The sequence below is a fragment of the Crocodylus siamensis genome, chromosome 9 (assembly GCF_052110815.1).
Source record: "Crocodylus siamensis isolate JL-2025a chromosome 9, ASM5211081v1, whole genome shotgun sequence".
NCBI classification, from domain to species: Eukaryota; Metazoa; Chordata; order Crocodylia; family Crocodylidae; genus Crocodylus; species Crocodylus siamensis.
This window is the reverse complement of record NC_143403.1, coordinates 71,767,106-71,786,952: the sequence shown is the minus strand read 5'-3', so window position 1 is coordinate 71,786,952 and position 19,847 is coordinate 71,767,106. Positions and strand designations below refer to the sequence as shown.

General features: G+C 51.7%; 2 protein-coding genes across 7 annotated transcripts in view; both read left to right on the top strand.

The window, feature by feature from the left end:
• Nucleotides 1-1,172: 1,172 nt before the first annotated feature.
• On the top strand, nt 1,173-5,870 carry PSMD9 (proteasome 26S subunit, non-ATPase 9). 2 transcript variants are annotated; one of them, XM_090063981.1, is made up of 6 exons: nt 1,173-1,352; nt 1,862-1,961; nt 2,904-3,097; nt 3,654-3,755; nt 4,270-4,358; nt 5,440-5,870. In XM_090063981.1, the coding sequence occupies exons 1-6, from the start codon at nt 1,251-1,253 to the stop codon at nt 5,465-5,467; spliced, it is 615 nt and encodes a 204-aa protein (XP_089920107.1). In that variant the 5' UTR covers nt 1,173-1,250; the 3' UTR covers nt 5,468-5,870. The 2 variants fall into 2 exon arrangements, with proteins under 2 accessions (XP_089920107.1, XP_089920106.1); XM_090063980.1 differs by having other exon boundaries at nt 1,859-1,961.
• A 136-nt stretch (nt 5,871-6,006) lies between these two features.
• Nucleotides 6,007-19,847, top strand: part of CFAP251 (cilia and flagella associated protein 251) — a 33,232-nt gene continuing 19,391 nt past the window's right edge. For 4 of the 5 annotated variants that reach the window (XM_090063976.1, XM_090063973.1, XM_090063974.1 and 1 more), the window contains exons 1-13: nt 6,007-8,336; nt 9,158-9,412; nt 9,689-10,216; nt 10,658-10,798; nt 11,789-11,898; nt 12,438-12,543; nt 13,526-13,606; nt 14,168-14,245; nt 14,792-14,836; nt 15,552-15,769; nt 17,809-18,003; nt 18,963-19,210; nt 19,304-19,452. In XM_090063976.1, the coding sequence (XP_089920102.1) occupies nt 8,214-8,336; nt 9,158-9,412; nt 9,689-10,216; nt 10,658-10,798; nt 11,789-11,898; nt 12,438-12,543; nt 13,526-13,606; nt 14,168-14,245; nt 14,792-14,836; nt 15,552-15,769; nt 17,809-18,003; nt 18,963-19,210; nt 19,304-19,452 (2,277 nt within the window). In that variant the 5' untranslated portion in view covers nt 6,007-8,213. Of the gene's footprint in view, nt 8,337-9,146; nt 9,413-9,688; nt 10,217-10,657; nt 10,799-11,788; nt 11,899-12,437; nt 12,544-13,525; nt 13,607-14,167; nt 14,246-14,791; nt 14,837-15,551; nt 15,770-17,808; nt 18,004-18,962; nt 19,211-19,303; nt 19,453-19,847 lie in introns of all 5 variants that reach the window. The other variant, XM_090063977.1, reaches the window with a different exon arrangement.

Genomic DNA, 19,847 nt, shown 5'->3' with positions numbered 1-19,847 from the left:
AATTTTCTAAATTTGTTAGGGGCCCTGTGGGCCAGACAGAATTGCCTGGAGGGTCAGATCTGGCCCGCGGGCCATATATTGCCCACCCCTGCCTTAGACCAACAGGGCTACAACCAAAAAACCTTGTCACTATTGGGTTTTTAACAAAGTTTTGCAGCTAGTGGGGGCAGGGAATTGTCTGCGGGCCAGCCCACCACAGACGTGGGCTATCACAAACCCTTTCTGATCGCAGAGTCCAGCCTGCGATTTGGCCAGACACTGCGGCATGATATTGGGCGACACCACCGTTAGTCACGGCGGGGAGCTGGGGAGTCTCATCTCTGGTGTCTGTTAGCGACTGGAGCCCCAGCGCTGCCCACGATGCTCTTCTGCTGGGCTCAGCTGCGCCTCCGTATAGCTGGAAGCGGGCAGGGGCTGGGGGGGAGGTAGCACAGGTGCAACGGAGAGCACGATCTTTGCCGACTATTGCAATAAACGCCCTCTGCGCCGGCTCAGGGGAGCGCTAGGAGGACCAGCCCGTCTCAGTCCTCGGTCTAGTCTGGAAGGCGCGGCGAGCGGGTCGAGAGTGCCGCGGGGCTCGGGCAGAAACGTGAATGCGCCTCGTCCGCGCCGGCTCCGCTTCGCTGGGTAAAGGGGCCCGGTAGGTGCGCGGCGTTCCCTCCCCCGCGTGGACAGAAACCAGCGTGCTGCAGCGAGGCATCGCCCGGGGCCGCCGCGAGCGAGGCGGCGTCTCCCGGGGCACGAGGACCCCCCCGGCCGGCGGCCGTGCATTCGGTTTTGCGGGCGTTGGTGGGTTTCGATGCCTCGCCTTGCACGAGGAGTCCTGCGAAGACCCAGCTGACAGCGCTGGGCTCTGATCTTTCTGCTGAGCCCTTGCAGCAGGTCACAGGATCGGCCCCTCCGGGCTGGCGCCCCAAAGCCGGGCCCCTTGGTGCTGGTGGCAGGCAGCCCGTCCCCCTGGTTGGCACGGGCAGGGGCGCAGCTCTGACCGAGTCAGCCCCTCCGGTGCAACCCCGCCTGCCCCGCCCCGCCCTGCAGCGCCTCGCGCCCCGCGCACGTGCTCTGCAGCCCGCCCCGCCCCGCCCCTTCCGCGTTGTTGACTGCCAGTTAGGTTTGCCCTGCCCCGGCCACCGTCGCTGCGCCCTCGGCCCCGCCCCCCGCCGCCGGCCCCGCCTTTTCGCGTTGTTGTTTACTGTGACGCGCGGGCTGTCCTGCCCCGGCCGCCGTCGCCACCTCGCTGCAGTGCGGCCATGGCGGAGCCGCCCGTGAGCGCGCAGGACGTGCAGAGCCTGGTGCGCAGGAAGGACGAGATCGAGGCGCAGATCCGGGCCTGCTACGAGCTCCTGGAGGACGTGAGTGTGCGCTGGGCCGCGTGTGCGTGCACGCACGTGGGGTGGTTGCGTGTGTGCCTGAGTGTATAGCAGGGGCTTGTGTGTGTATGTGCAGGGGTTGTGCATGTGACTGAGTGTAACAGGGGCGTGTGTGCGCGCACGTGCCTGGGTTTGCGTCTGTGGGGGTGTGCCTGAGTGTGTGGCAGGAGGTCTGCACACGGGTGTGTGTCTGCGTGGGGGGGGTTGTGCGTGCGCCTGTGTCTCTGCGTGCGTGCGCGCGCGGGGGTGTCGGAGGCTCTCGGGCAGTGCGAGGGTGGGGTCGGCGGTGCCCTCGAGCGAGCGTGCACGCGCGCACGCGCACAGCCTGCTCCGGGGGCCGGCGCGGAGGGGCTCCTCGTGGTGCTCGGGGCCGTGGATTGTACCGGGCTGAGACTGGGGCTTGCCGAGCGCGGCTGCCTCGCTCTGTCCCTCCTGAAACGCGGCGCTGGGGGCAGCGGGCACCATGCGAGCGCGCTTCTCCCTTGCAGCAGAAAGGAGTCGGGATGAGCGAGCCGCTGGTGGATGCGGAAGGCTACCCGCGGGCAGACGTCGACCTGTACCAGGTCCGCACGGCACGGCACAGCATTATCTGTAAGCAGCGCCGTCTTCGCGGGGCTTTCTTGGGGCCCTGGTGAACGATGCAGACCGCGTGTTGCCAAAGCTTGGCTTACGTCGTGTCCCCCGGGGCAACTATGAATAGACTTAGTGGCGTACAATGTCTGGAGACTCAGACCATGGGAAGGACACGATTCCCTAGAGCCTCAGCTTCAGTCGTTAGAGTGAAAAAGGTGGCAGGGCTCCGGGCCATGGTTTGCCCTTTGCATTTAGCTCAATTTGGAGTATAAAGAAAAGGTGAGGGAGTCGAGTTCGAGTTTTGTTTGTAACCAGGTTTGCTCCCTGCCTGGAACTAGGAGACAGGGCAGGGAATGAGTCGGTGAGTGACACTATTTGCATTAACGGGCAGCATGCAGAGTGGTTAGGACGCTTCTTATTCTGTGAACAAACCTTGTGTTTAATAAATAAAAATAATATAGTCAAATCTCTTATGTATACAACAAACATGGGGCCGAAAACTAGGTGATGTCTCCTTTGAATGAATCCTGGTGACGGATTTATAATGAATTGGTCCCTGTGTGAAAATACTTTGATGGAAAGGGAGTTTGGTTGCTTAATTTTTTTACGTTGCTGTTGATCTCTCCAGCTCCCGTTCCCCTCTAAGGGGTTATCCACCCCTAGGTGTTCTTACCGCTGTTATAACATGGCTGTCCCTGTGTGAGAGTGATGTTAATTCATAAGGAGCCCTGTTTGTGCACTCTGTGGCCACCGATTGACAGCTGTTTCGTGGCCCTGCTCACAGCCTGTATGCAGGGCAGTGTTCAGTGGTGACCGTGTTTATAATCTGGAGCTGCCCTGCCATAGGGGACCTGGTAGTGTACTGGGAAACACGGGCTGATTCCCATAGGGTAATACATCGTGTGCAGGAACACTGCGTGCTCATTCCTCCCATCTCTGAGTCAACCTCCCTCTGCCCAGGTCTGCAGAATGATCACAAGGCCGTGATGAGGCAGGTGGAAGAAGCGCTCCACCAGCTGCATGCACGGGAGAAGGAGAAGCGTGCCAGAGACGAGGCAGAGGCACAAGCCGAGGCAGTGAGTCGGAACCAGAGCCTGCCTCAGCCCTTCGCCAGAGTGAATGCTGTCACACCGGGATCTCCTGCCAGTCTTGCGGCAAGTCTGGTGTTCTTCCTGCCCGGGGAGCAAACGCCCGTGAACTGTGTTCTGTCCCAGAGACGGCGGGTGGTTCTTGCCACCTACCTGTAGTCAGAGCCAGGGTTTGAGCTACTGTTCTTCATCCTCCTTCTTGTTAGGTGCTCGGTACCTTTCCCCAGGGACATAATGTTTCATGGCAGCCTTTGCGGAGTGAAATAACTTAGTTAACGTTTATAGCACCTTGCAGGGGGGAGCATCCAGTGAGGGAAGTCCGTGTGGGGCTGGCATCAGAAGACGTGTACTGCTCCTAGCTGCACCACTGACGTGCTGATGGCTTTGGATAAGGTCGCATTAAGGCTGTATGCCTTAGATTCCTTATCTGTGTGACGGGGATGAAAAATAATACTGCCTTATCTCGCTGTGGGTTTGTGAGGCTCGCATGTTGAGAAGGGTCTTAAGACCCTTGAAGGGAGCACCTGACTAGCGCTTTGGGTGAGAGGTGCGCCACAAACCCTAAGCACCGTGTGTCCTTTGAGGAGGAAGATTCTTAGTCTCCTGCTTTCTCTCTCTAAAGGGATTACAGGTCGATGATGAGATCGTTGAGTTTGGCTCTGTCAACGCGCACAACTTCCAGACTCTGCAGAACATCGCCACTGTTGTGCAGCACAGTGAAGGGGTGAGCAGGTTACTGGCTTCTCTGGTCTGATGGGCTTTTCTCTAGTGATACTTAATAGAGTTCATTAGTCTCACGTCTCTGCTCCAGACACTGTGTGTCAGCTTCTGGGCTTGACTGTTGGTTTCATCACATGCCACCCCCAGGCTCTTCAGTGAGAGAGCTCACACTTAACTTCTCTTTCCTGGACTGATGGAGCTGGTAGTAATGTGAAGGCATCAGGCTTTGCTTCTCATGGAAGCTCCCCATGCCGAACATTTGAGAAGTTCTCTTCAGAGGTCTTGTTTTTTATTTGTATTCTCACAGGAGCCTGTGCTGAATGACGGCGTGTTACTTCACTAGTATTCATGGACATGCTCTATGGAGGAAACTTCCCTGCAGTCCTTCATGCCCCCCTGTAGCTAGAGGTTCAGTGTTACATGTGCGGTAGCTCTCTGGCTCCTATGCAGCCAGGCAAACAGAAGAACTCGGGCAGCGTGATGGGAAAAGGTGCCATTCATCTGTTTGTTCGTTTCAGAAACCGCTGAGCGTGAGCGTGATCCGTGGAGGCGAGAAAGTCCACCTTGGGCTTACACCAAAGCGCTGGGCAGGGAAAGGCCTCCTGGGGTAAGCTTCCCAGTATCTTCTGCAGCTTTGTCCATCTGCACTCATGCAACTCACCTGCCTTACGCTGGAGAATCTCACTGCCAGCCTGAATGGAGCCTGGGCCTGCTTGCAAGCACTCCGGTCTTCCTGCTCTGTCCCAGATCACTGTTCCCTGGGAATCCCCTTTGTGCTTCTCAGCTTGATGCTTAAAGCTAAGGGGACAGACACCATGTGTTGCCCTTGGGATCTGGCTTGCTTTGGCTCCAGAATCTCATATGTGCCCTTATAGTTGAAAGTCAGATCAATTCCTGCCCTTTCTGAGTGCCTCCTCGCTCATTCTCAAGGGGGAATCTTATGATCTGTCCAGCTGGTTCTGTTACCGAGGCTGTGCAATCACGGGTGCATCCAAGTACAACACATGTGCCCAGCCACTCGATGGGGGGGAATCATCACACTATGTAGATTGGCCCAAACTATGTTGTCATATTACTGGATCCTGTAACAGCTCCGGGTCTAATTCTTTTGCTGCAGGAATTGTTTATCACTTGTACCACGTGTATATGCAGAGGGAGATGGGGCCTTTGATCTTTTTCAGGGTGTAGCATGTTTCTTTCAACACTGTTATAACCAGGCTTTCCACTCCATGCAGGAAAAGTCAGATAGGCATGCAGCTATAGAGTATCTGTGCTGTGGAGCATAAAATGGTTGGGATTCTAGTCTAGCCCGGATCCTCCCTCTTCACAATATGGTATGCTTCTCCACTTAGCAGAGTGGATGGACATTTGCACAGGATGGGAGCCAGGCTCTCTTCAGCAAGGAGAGAACTAATACGGCAGAGTCTGTTGGTCGCTCTCTGTTCTGTGTTCTAATCTCCTCCTTGGATTTGCTGCGTACTTTGTGCTTCATTGAAAGGCACTCTAAAATCTGTTAGTATTAACTCCTTAAAAGCTGGCTGTTCCTGTAGGGAGAGCTAAGGAGATGTGTGGGGGGTTTGGTTAACAGGGGGAGCAGAGTGGAGCTAAGGCTCTTTACAGGTGAGTTCAGAATTCTCTGCAGTGATGCAGGAAGCCTAATTTAGTTCTTCATTTTTTTTTTTTTCCAGCTGCAATATTGTCCCATTGCAAAGATGACTGAGGCGTGGAAAACAGTAACCCTGAAGTTGCTTCTGCTTTTATAACCTCCGATCTGGTTTGAAGAGTTCCCTTATGACGTGCATCTTCTTGCTAAATCTAGAATGTTTGTGGTGGGCTCAGGGGCTTTGACTTCAAGTAATCAGATATACTGAACCTAAACGGGTTTCAGCACACCTGTGCACAGGCCTTGCTAAGGAATTGTACCAACTCGTAGGGGATCGTTCATAGAATTAAAGGATTTCACTGACGCTCGTATAAATGTGAGCTCAGATGCAGTCCAGGCTTCTCTTCAGTTAAACTTCCACAAATAATTCCATGCCCTTTATTGAGTATTGTCTTGTGTGTGATCACAAGAAAGTAGCTTTTGACAATAAAGATTTAAGCACTTTTTGTGATAATATATTCATTTTCAGTTCTTTCATATTCCTTCCTGGACAGGTGGTACTTTTTGTCAAATATGCGGCGATGTTACAAGAATCTCCTGGTAGCGTTACTATGTATTACAGCAAATTACCAAAACAGCTTCAAGAAATGTAATATGTAAAAAATTCAAACCATATGGATACAAGTTATTTTTGAGGTCACTACATTGGAAAGAATTTTTAAAAATACCCAAGTATTTATTCTGTTTTAAGTGAGTGAGTGGGATAAGGAAAGTTGGTGTTGGTGTGTTTTTGTGTCAATATATATTTTTCATGGTTTGGACTATGAAAATTATAGCCTCATTTTCTATTCCCCAACTTTTCAACTTGTAAACACTTTCAGGGTTTTTTTTTATTGGCTTTGGTTTGTTTTAAATGTGTTTCCATTTGGATTTTTAAAACATGAATAGAATTTTTTACCTGATTTCATTACAACTGTCATACTTTTTGGAAAAAAGTTATTTTCATGAATGCTTGATTTTTTTTTTTTTTTTTTTTTTTTTTTTTTTTGTCCAGGTGTACAAAGACAGTCCCTCTAAAGAACCAGCCAGAACCAGCTTGGTTTTAGTATTGAAAGATCAGGTTTTTTGTTCAGGGTCCATAGACTGCAAAGGTTTAATAAATTATTTATGTTATAACCACACTCAACATACTAGTCCTGTCTGTTTTACATGGTTTGAAACGCCTCCATGGAAGATTTTATAAGCCAGGGCAATTAGCAACTTCTTGATCTGTTTGAACTCTGAAACAAAAACACTGATAAATGTATCGGATTAAATATTTATGAATCCTTTGTAAGTGGGATCTTCATTGAAGTGTGACTGTCTGGCTTTTATTCAGGAAATATTTGTATTACCGCTGTGTAAACCAGTTTGTGGCTGGATAGTAAACTTTTCAAGAAAGGTTGATTTGCTTTATAGCGCTACTTCTAGGAAGTAGAGAGAGGTTTTGGAGGCAGTTGCCTGATGTGGATATACTGACACCTAATCTTATACTGATCTACACCCCATCTAGCTCTCTTGCCTTCTTTTGGGTTGCTCTGAAGTAGCTAAGGTCTGGTGATTAGGCTTGACCTCTTTTCTTGGAAAACGAATGTGAAAATGAGGTTTTCAAGTTTGACCTGTGGTGCACAGATACTGTGTTTGTCAATGTTTGATTGCAGGAAATGACAGTATGGGAAGTGCTGAGCTGTAACCCCTGCCAGGACTGAACCCATAGCTTTGACCAGTTAAAAGGATCCCTTTGTTAAAATGGATTGCTGAATCTCCTTGCCAGCAAAAGGAACGCAGTGAACTCTTTCCTGGTCACGCATAATGTAGTGGAGAAGAGCTGAAACCAGCACTAGTTGTCCAAAGATTTTTGGAGGGGGGAATAAAACAGCCAAATGAGCAAACGCAAGTATAGGGGCTTAATGCTGGGAAGAGGATTCTTCCTCTGTACTTGCAATTTTACAGATGCCGGTGATGTCCTTGGAAAACAGAGGTGACTGTACCTACATATCAAGCAGAGGTAGATGTCAGTGGAGCCCATAGTTTTTACCTGTAAAATACAAGGTTGCCTATGCACCTGTCTGATACAAAGCAACAGGAGTTACAGCACAGCAGGGATAAAATCCCATGCCACTTGCAACATGAGCGTCCGTGTATTGGTGGATTTGTTATTAGAAGTATGTTTCCCTTCCCACCTTTCCCTTCAGCATTTCCCCGGGTTGTTGCTAAAGTGTGGCAAAACGCCATATTTCTGATGGGCAAAGGGCTGATTGCTGCCCTGTCGGGCTTCACACGAGTCCGTTTGTGCCACTTGGGAGCTACAGAGAAAACGGAAGCCCCTGGCAAATCCCTGCTGAGGGATTCCCCCGCGTGCGAGAGCTGCCGGAGCCTCTGCATCCTGCACCCCGCTCCTGCTCTCCGCCCCGGGGCTGGGAGCCCCGCTTGCCCCCTGCAAGGCTGGGGATGGAGGTAAGTGGGAGCAGGGGGGCAGGTGCCACCTTCTTGCCAGAGCCTGTGGCTTCTATCTCAAGCCTCAAACCAGCAGGTCTTTTTCGGAAGCCTGTGGCGACCAGAGGGAATGAAAAGGGGCGACGGGGGGCCACAAACTTGCGGTGAAGGCTTAAAAAAAGCACGGATGCTGCGGGCCATGTTGGAGGCAGGGCTGCCACCCCCCAGTGCTGCTCTTGTGATGAGTTGTGTCCTACCAGTCCCAAGGGTGGGTGGACAGGGAGGCCCCTGGTGTCCCGTGGGGCTCGCAAAGTGGGTGCCTCTGTGAGCCTGAACGGCAAGGGGGCTGCCGCGGGGGAGCAAGGGCCCCCCCGTGGTGCTTGAATGACCCTCTTCCCCTCCACGCAGCAGCTTCCCCTGCAGCAGCTCCGTATTTCCGGCCTGCCGGCAGCGGTTACCATGGGAACGGGCATCGCCACAAACAGAAGCCGGGGCGAGCTGCGGCGGGTGAGTCGGGGAAGGGGCTGGGGGCAGCTGGGCTGGGCCCTGTGGAGAGGCCGGGGGAGAGCGGGGTGGCGGCTCGACCCCAAGGAAGTGGGGTGTGCGGGAGCCTGGCAGCATGGGGGGGCTCGGGGGGCCGGGCTGCTGCGGGAGCATCCCCTGGGGGCGGGCAGAGCTGGCCGGGAGAGGGGCAGCGGGGGGTTCCTGTCCTGCAGCTGGGTGGGCAGGCAACTGCCGGGCCTGGCTTCTGGCACGGGGGAGTCGCTAACGAGTTAAACCCTGCTCAGTCATGGGCCTCCCTCAGGATGACTGTGGCTTGGCTGGTGCAGAAAAATGTGCTGAGCTGGAGGAAAGCAGGCCGGGTGTTGGGGGTAAAAGCAAAATGTGTCGCCCATATGTGTGTGTGTACGTGCCGGGTGCGCGCGTGACATACGCCCCGCTCTTGGCACCGTGGCCCACTGACCCAGACCTGCACGTCCCTCCTGTGGCTCTGCCTGTAGGACTGATGCTGTGTCCATCAGGCGCGCTAAGGGACACGGGCTCAGAAATGCCTCCCAGGGGAAGAGGCCCCCGAGCCTGACACTGCTGGAACGGTTTTATGTTGGAATGGGCCCAAACTAGGCCCCTCCGTTCCCATGTTGAGCCAGGTTTCTTGGCTCGGATTGGAAGGGCCTGCTACAAACAGGCTTTAAGACCTGGGTTCCAGTTGCTTGCTACGTAGCATCTGTTTAGGAAATGTGCCAGGGAGGAACAGTTAAGTGCTGAGAACTGAGAGGCTGTGCTGGGCTTTTAACCCACTGACGTGTGTTTTGGAAGAACGTGTGTAGGAGCGGATGGACGATGATTCTGGTGAAACCCCGTTGAAGGGATCAGCAAGAGGAGGCACTGAAGATGGTGCAGATCCACCAGGAGCTCTGCAGGAAGAAGCAGCATCTCGGGAGGCAGAGTCACCAAAGCAGGTCACAGAAACCTCCCTTGAGGGGACGCAAGGTGACCCGGGGCCCATGGACATGGCGCAGGCAGACTCTGCTGCTCCCGAGGCACCGCCTGAAGAGAGCAAGCTGCGCACCATGATTTCACATGTGAGTCTGAATATAGCAGGCATCCACAGCAAGGTCCCTGCACCTGCTGCATGGGATGTCACAGAGAAGGGTACAGGAGGCTTGAAACGGGCTCATCACCTATAGTGCAACTTAGCACTGAAAGCAGCTTTAATAACCAGTAGGACTGCAGCGTACAAATGAGTGACAGTCCACGGCATGATAATTGGCTGAGGGGCTGGGGCGGCAGAGGGAATGATGTGGGATGGATGAGATGATTTTGCAAAACATGTATTGAAGCCTCTGTTCATTTTAAAGGATGCCGTAGCTGACGTCCTGGAGACTCCATCCAACGAACGAGAAGAAGCCACAGAAATACTGGAGGATGCGGATCAAGGTGAACAGCTTCCCCCAGCAGAGACTCAGCCTGAGAGCGTGGCTCCCACTGTACTCTTGAGTCCTGTCGGCAGGGAGCAGGTGTGTGATGCTGCTGAGCTCCCATCTGTGGGGAGAGCAGAAGAACCTGCAGAAACAAGGGGGACATCGGAGGGTACAGGACCAGATGAAGAGCAGACTCCTGCAGAGCCTCCACCAGGGAGCGAGAGGCTGACACCTCCACGCCCCACCAGCAGCGAGCAGGAAATGCAGCAGCTGGGTCAGGAAGGCCAAGAAAGTCACCAGAAAGGTCTGGGAGGCCAAGACCAGGGAAGCTCAGCGGAGCAGGAATCCCGGAGCAGTGAAGGAGGTGCTGTCCTGGGCCAGGAAGAGGCGGGGGCATCAGCGGTGTCCTCAGCCACTCCAGGCTTGTTGTTTGAGGAGCAGAAGCATGAGAAAACTCATCCGCTCGTGAGTATCTCACATGCAGTCCAGAGCCCTGCCACCCTCAATGGGAACACCAAGCCTGGGGATATCTGAGAGAGACTTCCCCCATGAAATCAGTGTTTAGCTTCCAGAGGGAAATGGCTTTGCCTATCAGACTCACTTTTTCAGCTGAAAGTCAGGATGCCTCTGTAAGGGGCTGAAATCCGGGTCCGAACGTTCTGCCAAAGCAGCTGGAATGGGTCAGAGGGCAGTTTGCTGCGGGGAAGGGTTTCGCTCTGGTGTGGCACCATGTGCTCCTACCCTTCACCGTAGGGGTGGCTGCATTTTGGAGGGCAGTGAGGCCACCACAAGCGAGGTGCAGTGAGCTCCTTCAAGGTGAAAGGTGCCAGCAAGATGGAGGAGACCGCTTCAGAAATGTTCTCATGCTGCCTGGCATAAATGAGCACGACCATGTTTTTCTTATAGAGCTTGTCTTGGGTGTTCGGTTACAACAGCAAACTCCCCGTTTACAGCCTGCTCGATGAGGAGAACAGGGTGATCCTGTATGTTTCCGCTCACACTGCTGTGATCCACGATGTTGTCAGGAACAGGCAATATCACCTGCAGGTACAGAGCGCCTTTCCTTCCCCGCCCTGTCCTACAAGGGCAGGCCCCAACCCCACAAAATGATCTGCAAGTACTGAATCCAGCAAGGGAAATGGAAGACTCCTGTACAGTTTGTGTGTATGAAATCTAGCTGGTGCCAGCTGCATTTTTATTCCTCTGTCAGTCAGAGCATTCATGAGTCCTGCTTATAATCAAATATCTCGCTGTCCTGTGGTGTTATGGTCTCATCTCACCTGGTTCTTATTTACAGGGGAATATTTACAGCCTGCTTGTGTTTGTGGCTATGGAGCCCCCTGCATGATTTGGGCAGTTCTTTATGAATTCCTTATTTTCTGCCATATAACATGCCCAAATAAAATAGAACACATACTTCTATTTTTTTGGAGGCTGTAAACCCCACTCACTGTCCCATTGCAATGTGCAGTTAGGGAAGGAGCTTCCCAGGGGCTCTGGAAATTTGGCAGGGGCATGGGGAAGGGAGGGAGTGGTGGCAGCATTGATGGCTATGCTCCTCCCCCCCCCCCGCAAAAAAGAAAAAAAAAACACCCAAAAAACAAAACAAAACAACAAAAACTGCTTGAGCTATAGGGAGCCCTTTTTGTTGTGCATAATGTGCACCCAATTTCCCTCAGCTAGTTCTGGCAGGCAAAGTTGTAAGTTATGTGATAAAATGCAGCGTTGATAACAGTGCTCTCACTTAATGCTGATCTCTGAAACAGATCTACATTAGATGGCAGCCTTGTTAAAGATGCTGTTTTGTTATGAACATTATGCAGTCAATGGCCTCCATGCTTCAGGCACAACATGGTCAAGACAGGAGTGAGGGGTTTATTGAAGGGGTAGAGAAAGGGGGAAGTGGTGGCAGCTAAGGTGAGTGTGAAGGAATGAGATGCAGGGCCTGGAGGCCTCTTCAGGTGCAGGGGAAAGGATGTGAGGTTTAATTAAACCTTTTTCTGCATCTTTCATGGCGGACTTCTTCTCACTCTGCAGGGTCACTCAAATTCTATTTCTTGCCTGTGCGTGAGTGTAGACAAGCGGTGGATTGTGACGGCTGACCAAGGACCTGATAATCTGGTTATTGTGTGGGACGCTTTCTCTGGGTAAGATCAAGCCCCTGTTTGTAAACCTTTCGATTTAGCAATTCCAGCTTCTGGTTCAATCTAAAATAACAGCATGGGCTAAGCGAGCAAGCAAGGAAAATGGACAAGGCTGCAAAGGAGCTGATGATGGAGTAGAGGATTCGGTGTAAAAGTGCCTCCATGCTGATGCTCCTTGGGATAGGTCAAAACCCCCTCACTAAGCCTAAGATTTGCAAGCATCCTTGCCCAGGGTCAAGCTCCTAGTCCTTGGAATTGCAGAGGACTAATTTTTCCTGCTTGAATGGCCGCACATGCACAGGAGTCTGTCTCCTGCTGATGTTGGGAAGGGTTGTTGGGATCCTATTTGAATTAGTTTATGACAGTTCAGGGTAGTTTGGGTAGAATTTTTTTCATTATGATGAAAAAGGGCTCCCAAAATGGCAGGCCATGGAATCTGCCTGGAGTGGGGAGGAAAAAAGAAAGCAAAAATGAATACAGCAAGAAATGCAAAAGTGAATACTGTCACTATACTTAGCCTCTGTGCTTGCTTTGCTTTGCAGGATTCCTGTGCACACTATATTCGGCCATCCAGGAGATGGGGTCAGTGCTATTGCTATTTCCCATGATGCTAAGTATTTGGCAACCATCAGCGCTGGCAAAATACAGGTAAAGGAAATGTTTTCTCTGCTGTGTCTTGCAGTGACTAAAGCCAGTGAACTGGCACTAGTGTAACTAAGAGGGGGATGTGAACTGGAGATCAGCAGAACCAGGGTGGGCTCAGTTTTGCAAAACCACCTTGGCAGGTTTTGATTTTTGTAAGTAGTGCATACTGGGCTATCGTTTCCATGAGTGCTGCCAAGTTCAGATGCAAGCTTAAGCCACAAATGGAGATGCTGTCTTTGACGCCTCTCTAACTGAATAACTCGAGTACAGCAGGAAGTCCAGTTGCTTTACGCTGCAGACAGGAGAACGGCAGGGATTTCTTTGTTGTTTTCTGTCTACATTGCTATTCTGTTTTAAGATCTGAGCAAAGAGGGAATGGGAGCTCAGCTGGAAAGGGAGTTCCCCTCAAAGACAATCTTGCTATACAATATACATCCCACTTGGAAGCCAGGAACTGTGCCAGGAATTAGGCTAGTGGGAGACTGAACTCAGTGTTGATGATGTCCCTTCCTTCTTTTTCATCGTTAGAGATCAGGAAGAGACAATCAGGCTCCTTTTCACCTGAGTCCTAAAACCACAGCTAGTATCATAATTTCCCACATGATCCTGCGCACTCAGGCCAGTCTACAGTGGTCCAAGAGTTAGTGGTTTGTACAGAGGAAGGAACAGCAAAAGTAGTTTATAACGTGTGTGAGGAGCAGAGACCCATCTCTCTCGCTTTGCAGTTCCAGACAGTGTGTGAGCAAAGGCTTGACAATGCCGGATGTTTGCTCGTGACTTGGCCTACCCTGGGTGTGGAGCTCTGCCACTTAGTGTAAACGTTTTGCTTGCCAGTGAGGCCAGGCTGGACTCGGTTTTCTTGGTTTCCCCTGTGACACCCCACAGCAGGAGCTGCTGCACTGTGTATGAGCAGGATTTGGCCTCCTGAGTTGAGTAGGTTGTAGAAAGTCACCTTGGTGTAACCCTGCTCTCCCCTTTGTGTCAGAGAGCATGCATTTGGAAGTGGACTTCGCCTGAAGAGAAACCTCAGTGTAGCATAGAGCTGGAGCCCAGATTTGGGTACCAGGTGAGTGATCTGGTTGTTAAAGGGGGTTGGCATTGTGGGAACCCATTGTAAAGTACAGAGGAGCTGGTCTCAGTTGCTCCAGTCCAGCACCTGGGGCTTGGGGCTGGGGCAGGGTAGATGGGGACTAAGCTGGCTTTGTGTTCTGGGGCTGTGCAGGGCCATGCTCAGCCAGGGAGACAGCCTCATGGCTGCTGTAGTTTCCACTCTGCTTCCAGTGATTCTGGGAGGACTTGAGAACCAACGACTAGCCATAAAGCAGTACACTGCAACCACGTCTGTGACTGCTGCAGCTGGGGTGACCTCTGGAACAGGTCCATTTTTCATAGTCTTCTATGTAGGGGCCTAGTTCTGTCCACTTGACATTCAGAGAGGCAAAGGAGAACCATAGTGGAACCGGGAGTCGTGCCCCAGGTGATGAATTCAGTGATGAGGGACATTTCAAACAGGAGCAGATAATAGTTGAAGCGTGGCAAGCTTCCCTGCCAGCGAGTTAGGGTGCTGATTTATATGAACACCATGGCCAACATGGTTTTTGACATGATTTTACCCTTTTACTTTCAGAACTACATTACTTTCAATCCAAAAGATCATGGAGAGTTTGTCAGTAACAGTAAAACTCAAGTGATATTTTATCTGTGGGTAAGTGGGAATGGTGGGGAATGATGTTCTCTAGACCTTGTGACACAAGAACAGGTGAATCCTGCCAGGGAAAAGTCAGCCCAGCACTTTATCCACAGACCTTGGACCCCAGTGTGCACTGAGCATGCGGAGGTCCTGGGTGGGAAGGCATATGGGAACGCTGCCTTCTCGGGAGGCAGTATGGTCTACGGAAAGGACACCTGCCTGGCTGCAGGATTCCTGCCTGCTCTTCCTGGTTCTGCCACTGACCTGTTGTGTGACCTTGGACAAGTCACTTCTCTTCTTCCTTCTTATATTTGTCTTGTTTGCTCCTCAGGGCAAGGGATGCTGCTCCCAATCTGCTTGCAGAGTGCCCAGCTCAGAAGGCCCCCCACCTTGGTTGGGCCTCTGAAGGCTGCTGTCATACAATAATAATAATCAACCTGATGCAAAGTTGGTGCCCAGATAACACAGCAATGGGCATGTTCAGTAGAGCCTCTCTTTTGATTGAAGTCTGTTTTGAAAATGATTGTCTCTGAGTAACCTGCTCTCTGTGTGTCTCCTCAGGACAGTGATGGGTTGCGGTACAGTGCCCCTCTTCTAACTGACAGAGTGAGTATTGTAGATGAGCAGCAAGGTTTCCCCTGCTTTGCTTTTCTTTTGGCTGTGATGCCTGTCTGCCTCATTCAGCAAGCACAAGGTCTTGTCTGGAGTGATCTTGCTAAGTCCCAGTGCATCACGGTGTGTCCCTGGGTCTCTAGCGTAGAGGATATGCTGACTCGTGGAGGGGATAATCCGCGGTGGGAGATGAGCTCAGGGTGGGACTCCGGAAGTCCTGGTATATTTGTGGCTGAGACCCACTGCCTTTGGCCTGCACGATAGACCTTCCTCTGCTGGTGGAGTGTCCCTGCCTTGGGACTAGACCTCAGCAGTTCCCAGCTCCCACGCTTGGCTCCCAACCACACTGCCTCACCTAGGCAGGGACCTAGAAAACCCAGTAACAACTCCCCACTCAGCCAGCTGGTCAAACATTTCTCTAATGGGACCATCTGCCACTTTGGACTCTTCTTTGTGGAAGACCAATACAATTCCTCTGGCCTGGGTAGAATTTTACCCCCTGGGGGCAGTAGCAGCAGCAGGCTGAAGGGGCCAAGTCCTTCAGCAGACACAAACAAGGCATTTTGTTTCCTATGAGGCCGTTTCAAAGGTTTTTTTCCTCCTGTTTTATAGTTGCTTAATATATTACCTCTCTGGAGGAGTGGGTCTGCGTACACCTTGCAGAGAACCTCATGGTTGCGGGGGGGGGGGGTCTGTGCTTCTTTTGCAGACCTTCAACAAGGTGGTAGGACTCTTCAGTCAGTCCATTTTCCATTTTAAGAACTTGCAAGCTTTGACGGGCACTTCAGGTGGGAAGCTGGTGGTGTGGGATGCAGTCTGCCCGCCGTCCGGGCCTGCCAACTTGTCCGTCAAGCCATATAATATGAAGGCTATTAAACTGATGCACCTGCAGAAAGATGCCCTCACTGTGCTGACAGTATCTGACAGGTAACAGATTACATCCTTCCTGGTTCACCATCTTGCACTTTGCAAACCGAGCTATATAAAAGCTCAGTGTATGTGGCTGGCATGTAAAATGTGTGTGTGTGTGTGTTGCTTTCCACCTGGCATGTACACCGTTCCACATGTGTGTACATGAAGCCAAACTCCTTGGGCAATGGATGGGAATGAAAGCAGGACTTTCATGGACCTGCTGGAGTCCGATGTGATTGTTCTCTGCGGGTTATTGTGTGCTGTGACTCGGTGGTGAGTTTTGTGGCTTACCTCAAACAAGTGAGGGTGACACGCTCGGTTTTGCAGCGTACTCTCTTTTGCTTACACACATTGTAAAGCTGTTTCTGTTAGGATTGCTTTCAGTGTCAAGGCGGGATTCTTAATAGCCCTTTGTGCAGCGGCCTTGCTCTGCTCCCGACAGGGTTTTGTTCAAGTGAGGCCGACACGGAGCACTCTTGAAAATCCCACTGAAAATGCTCCTCTAAGTACTGTTCCTCATAGCCGCTCATGTGCAGAGCTAATGGGCCTTCGTAATATTGTGCTCAGTTCAGGACTGGGAGCACCAGAAAACTTGTTGCTCACAACTGAACTATCTTTTATGAACATCCAAATGTTGCACTTTTAAGGAACTTGGCAGCCTGCTGGGGTTACATAAAAAGGGTCAAATTCCTGCAGGAAAACTCGATGGATGTCAGAGGACTTGGGCTGTTTCGCCAGCAGGGAGTGTGGTGGGAATGTAGAGAACCACGATCCCCAGTGGGATAAAGCAGATCTTTGCAACCCCTGCAGGCAGGGAGTGTTGGACCTTACCACCTTAGAAAAGCAATGGGGAAACTGAGTTCATTCAGAGGGGAAAGGACAGTGCTGTGTCTTGCTTAACCAATGCTGTCTGCATTTGTGAAACTCCCCAGTCCTGTGCCCCACACACAAGCACCAGGGCTCCCTAGTATCCAAGTGGGATCGGAGCAAATGGGTTTTGGCTGTCGGGTTAATTCCCTACCTTAACCAGTAGAGGGAACCAATACACACGCAACATCCGTGATCTGAAGGGTCCCATGAAGTAACAAGTCGCAGCACGTACCTTGCAGTGTAAGCCGTTTATTCCAGCCCCTTGGTACGGGGCATTACTGTGCTTTCCATACAACTGTACACTTTCAAAATACTGTCCAAGCATTAACTGCCCTTCACGGTGCTCCTGGGAAAGGGAGTGAGTGAGTGAAGTGATGTGACCCTCACGTTACAGATGAGGGGAGCGAGACATGGAATGCTTAAGTGACTTGCCCAAGGTTGCAGTGAGTCGGTGGCAGGCTCAGGAGCAGGACTTGGGAACTCTTGGCTCCTAGTTCCAAGCTTAAACCTCTAGACAGTGTCGTCTCCTGGGGAACTAAGCACATGTTTAGCTTGTGCGCAGCAACTAGAGCATCTTCAGATGGTAATTCAGTGTTGTGAGGCTGTGTCCAGAGGTTTAAGTAACAGTCTGGAGATCAAGACTCCTGGGTTCTGTGCATTTGTGGATGCATGGTTTATAGATGCCAGGGAGGAAGAGGGGATATAGATCCTTCTAGATATACCCTGTTCACATGCTGTGTCTTTAACGCATCTACTTGTGCCACTGCTGGAGACATGATACTGGGTTAGATGGACCATTGGTCTGGCCCAATAGGGCACTTTTTATACACTGCATTTTATTAGTTCTTACTAATACACTGCATTATTCCCACTACTTGGAGCGTCAGTTTTCTCCTGTGTGATGTGGACCTGACACAGCCTATCCAGCAGCAGGTCTCGTGAGAAAAGGTCTGATTCTGAACACTAGGTTTCCATGAAAGTCATTCTGTTGTCTTCAGTGGGGATAGCTCTGAGTTACATCAGGGGAAGTGAGAGCAGGATCAGGTTGTGAGTCTTGAAGTAACTCAGGACAGGGCCCCCTGAAGCGTGCTCCCTCCTAATATGCCCTAGGACCACAGAACATCAGCTTGCCTGGAACTCTCTTAAAAATGCTTTCCTTAATAGACCCGTGTTCTTCCTTTCAGCTATTTTGTAATGTGTGATGTCAAAGGTCACATCAAATTCTATGACGGCCAGCTGCAGCTCGTGAACTGGTACAGCCACTTCAACCTGGGGCCCATCTACTCCATTTCCTTTTCCAAAAGCCCTCCTGATCCCGGTAGCTGCCGCTCAAACTACTCCAGTTCTTGCACCATAGGTGGCCAGCCCTTTATTGTCAGGTGAGCATCCTCCTGAGACTGAGCTAACCCACTGCCTGGCGCAGAACTGTTGAAATGAGTTAGTGGCTGACAGGCTTTCCTGCTGTGTTTCTGCCTGGAGACCTGGGTGTGAAGCTGTGGCTGTTGAGCCTCATGTCTGCTGCAGCTTCTTGGCCCTGGCGGCCCCTTCGGGAAACGTGCAAGGGTGGCAAAGCACAGGGAAGCCTCACGCTGGCTCCTGCTGCCAGACTCCCAGTAGCAGTGGAGATCTCGGCTGGGGACAGTGGTTCTGCCTAGCCAGGGACTGCGGCATCTGCTTTGGTCAGGCAGGATATGGCTTCTCCCTCCCTCCTCCCTGGCTCTCTGCGCCAAATGCAGGAAACCAATCTCTCCCGCAGAACAGGTGGCTGGAAGGGCCTCCAGCCCTGCCGCGTCACAGCGGGCAGCATCTGGTACTTGCTTACAGAAGAGGGAGAGCGAGGAGGTTTGGGCTGAGCACAGGACTGAGAGCAAGGAGCCCCCGGGTTCTGTTGCCAGAGCTTCTCTAACAGCCATGGTGGCTTTGGGTGTGAGCTAGTAGGTGACCACGCCAGGAGTCGCACTCGTGTCGGCCACTGACTGGGGTGGGGGCTGGGACTCGGTACTGCTCGGACTGTGTATAGTAGCAATACTGAGACCTGAGTAAAGATCTCAGAATTTGTCCCTCTAATTGAAACCAGCCCCTCCCTTGCAGGCCAGCTGGTGACCACTGACCCGTAACAGTTTGGTGACATACCCGTCCCATAGTCTGGTTTGTGCGCCGTTCACCTGGTACACAGGGAAACTGCATTATACGCACTGCTGAGTGAATGGATGAGCAGCCATTCTTGTGCAGGGTGAGACTAGCTGTTCACACAGTTATCAGGAAGGAAGACGCACTCTTTCTAGTCTGCACCTGTGCAATTTGGCCATTGGCTTCTCTCTCACTTCATGCCAAACAGGAATTTTATCCTCTCCACGTTGGCTGCGACCGTGCTGCATGTTACGCCAGAGGGAACCAAGCTGGAGAAACTGGTGGAGGAGGCCAAGGAAGCTGTTAATGCCATCTCTTGCCATCCTACCCAGCCACTTCTTACCATAGGAAGTCACTGTGGGCTGCTGAAGGTGTGGGACTACCAGCAAACCCAGTACCTCACTAGCAGAATATTTACTGGGGCCAGCATCCAATGTCTGTCCTATGACCCAGAAGGTATTTTTATCTTGATGTCTTGCTACACGTTAAGCCTCAGGCTTCTTGAGATGACTGAACCACAGAGTAGTGATTCTCTGGTGCATGTTTTAGGTTCTTCCCTGGCGGCTGGTTTTACTGATGGAAGCCTTCGCATCCTTGATAGTATTTCTCTGGACGATGACTGTAAAGAGTTCAAGTACTCGAGAGGCTCGCTGACTCATCTTTGCTTCTCCCACGACTCCCAGTATCTTGCTACTGCTGTAAGTTTCTCTGTTGATGTATGGCTCTTGTCCTTGTAACATCTTCTGGTGGGACTGGAGCTTTCAGACCATCCCATAGTGTAATTCTGAGAGGACAGCTGGGCCAGGGGCTCACAAGCAGGTTAAATAGATGCTTGGCTCGGATGGTTTAATCAGGGAAGATCGTGTCTTGAGCAGGGGTCTGGACTAGATGACCTCGAGGGATCCCTTCCACCCCTACTTTCCTGTGATCCTGTGCCTTTGGAATGGTCTCCTTCTCTTAGAGCTGTTTTGCTCAGAGGACCAACTGTGTTCAAATGGCACCACCCTCCTTAAGAGACCTGCACCCTGTATCCGGTCAGAGCCTTATCTCCTGACTCCAGTGACAAAAGCACATTTTGACTATTCTCCACTCC

Bases quoted from the DNA above. Each gene is read 5' to 3' on its own strand.
- PSMD9 (XM_090063980.1), top strand. From the start codon at position 1,251: ATGGCGGAGCCGCCCGTGAGCGCGCAGGACGTGCAGAGCCTGGTGCGC. The intron at 1,353-1,858 runs GTGAGTGTGCGC...TCTCCCTTGCAG, and splicing joins GCTACGAGCTCCTGGAGGAC to CAGAAAGGAGTCGGGATGAG. The intron at 4,359-5,439 runs GTAAGCTTCCCA...TTTTTTTTCCAG, and splicing joins GCAGGGAAAGGCCTCCTGGG to CTGCAATATTGTCCCATTGC.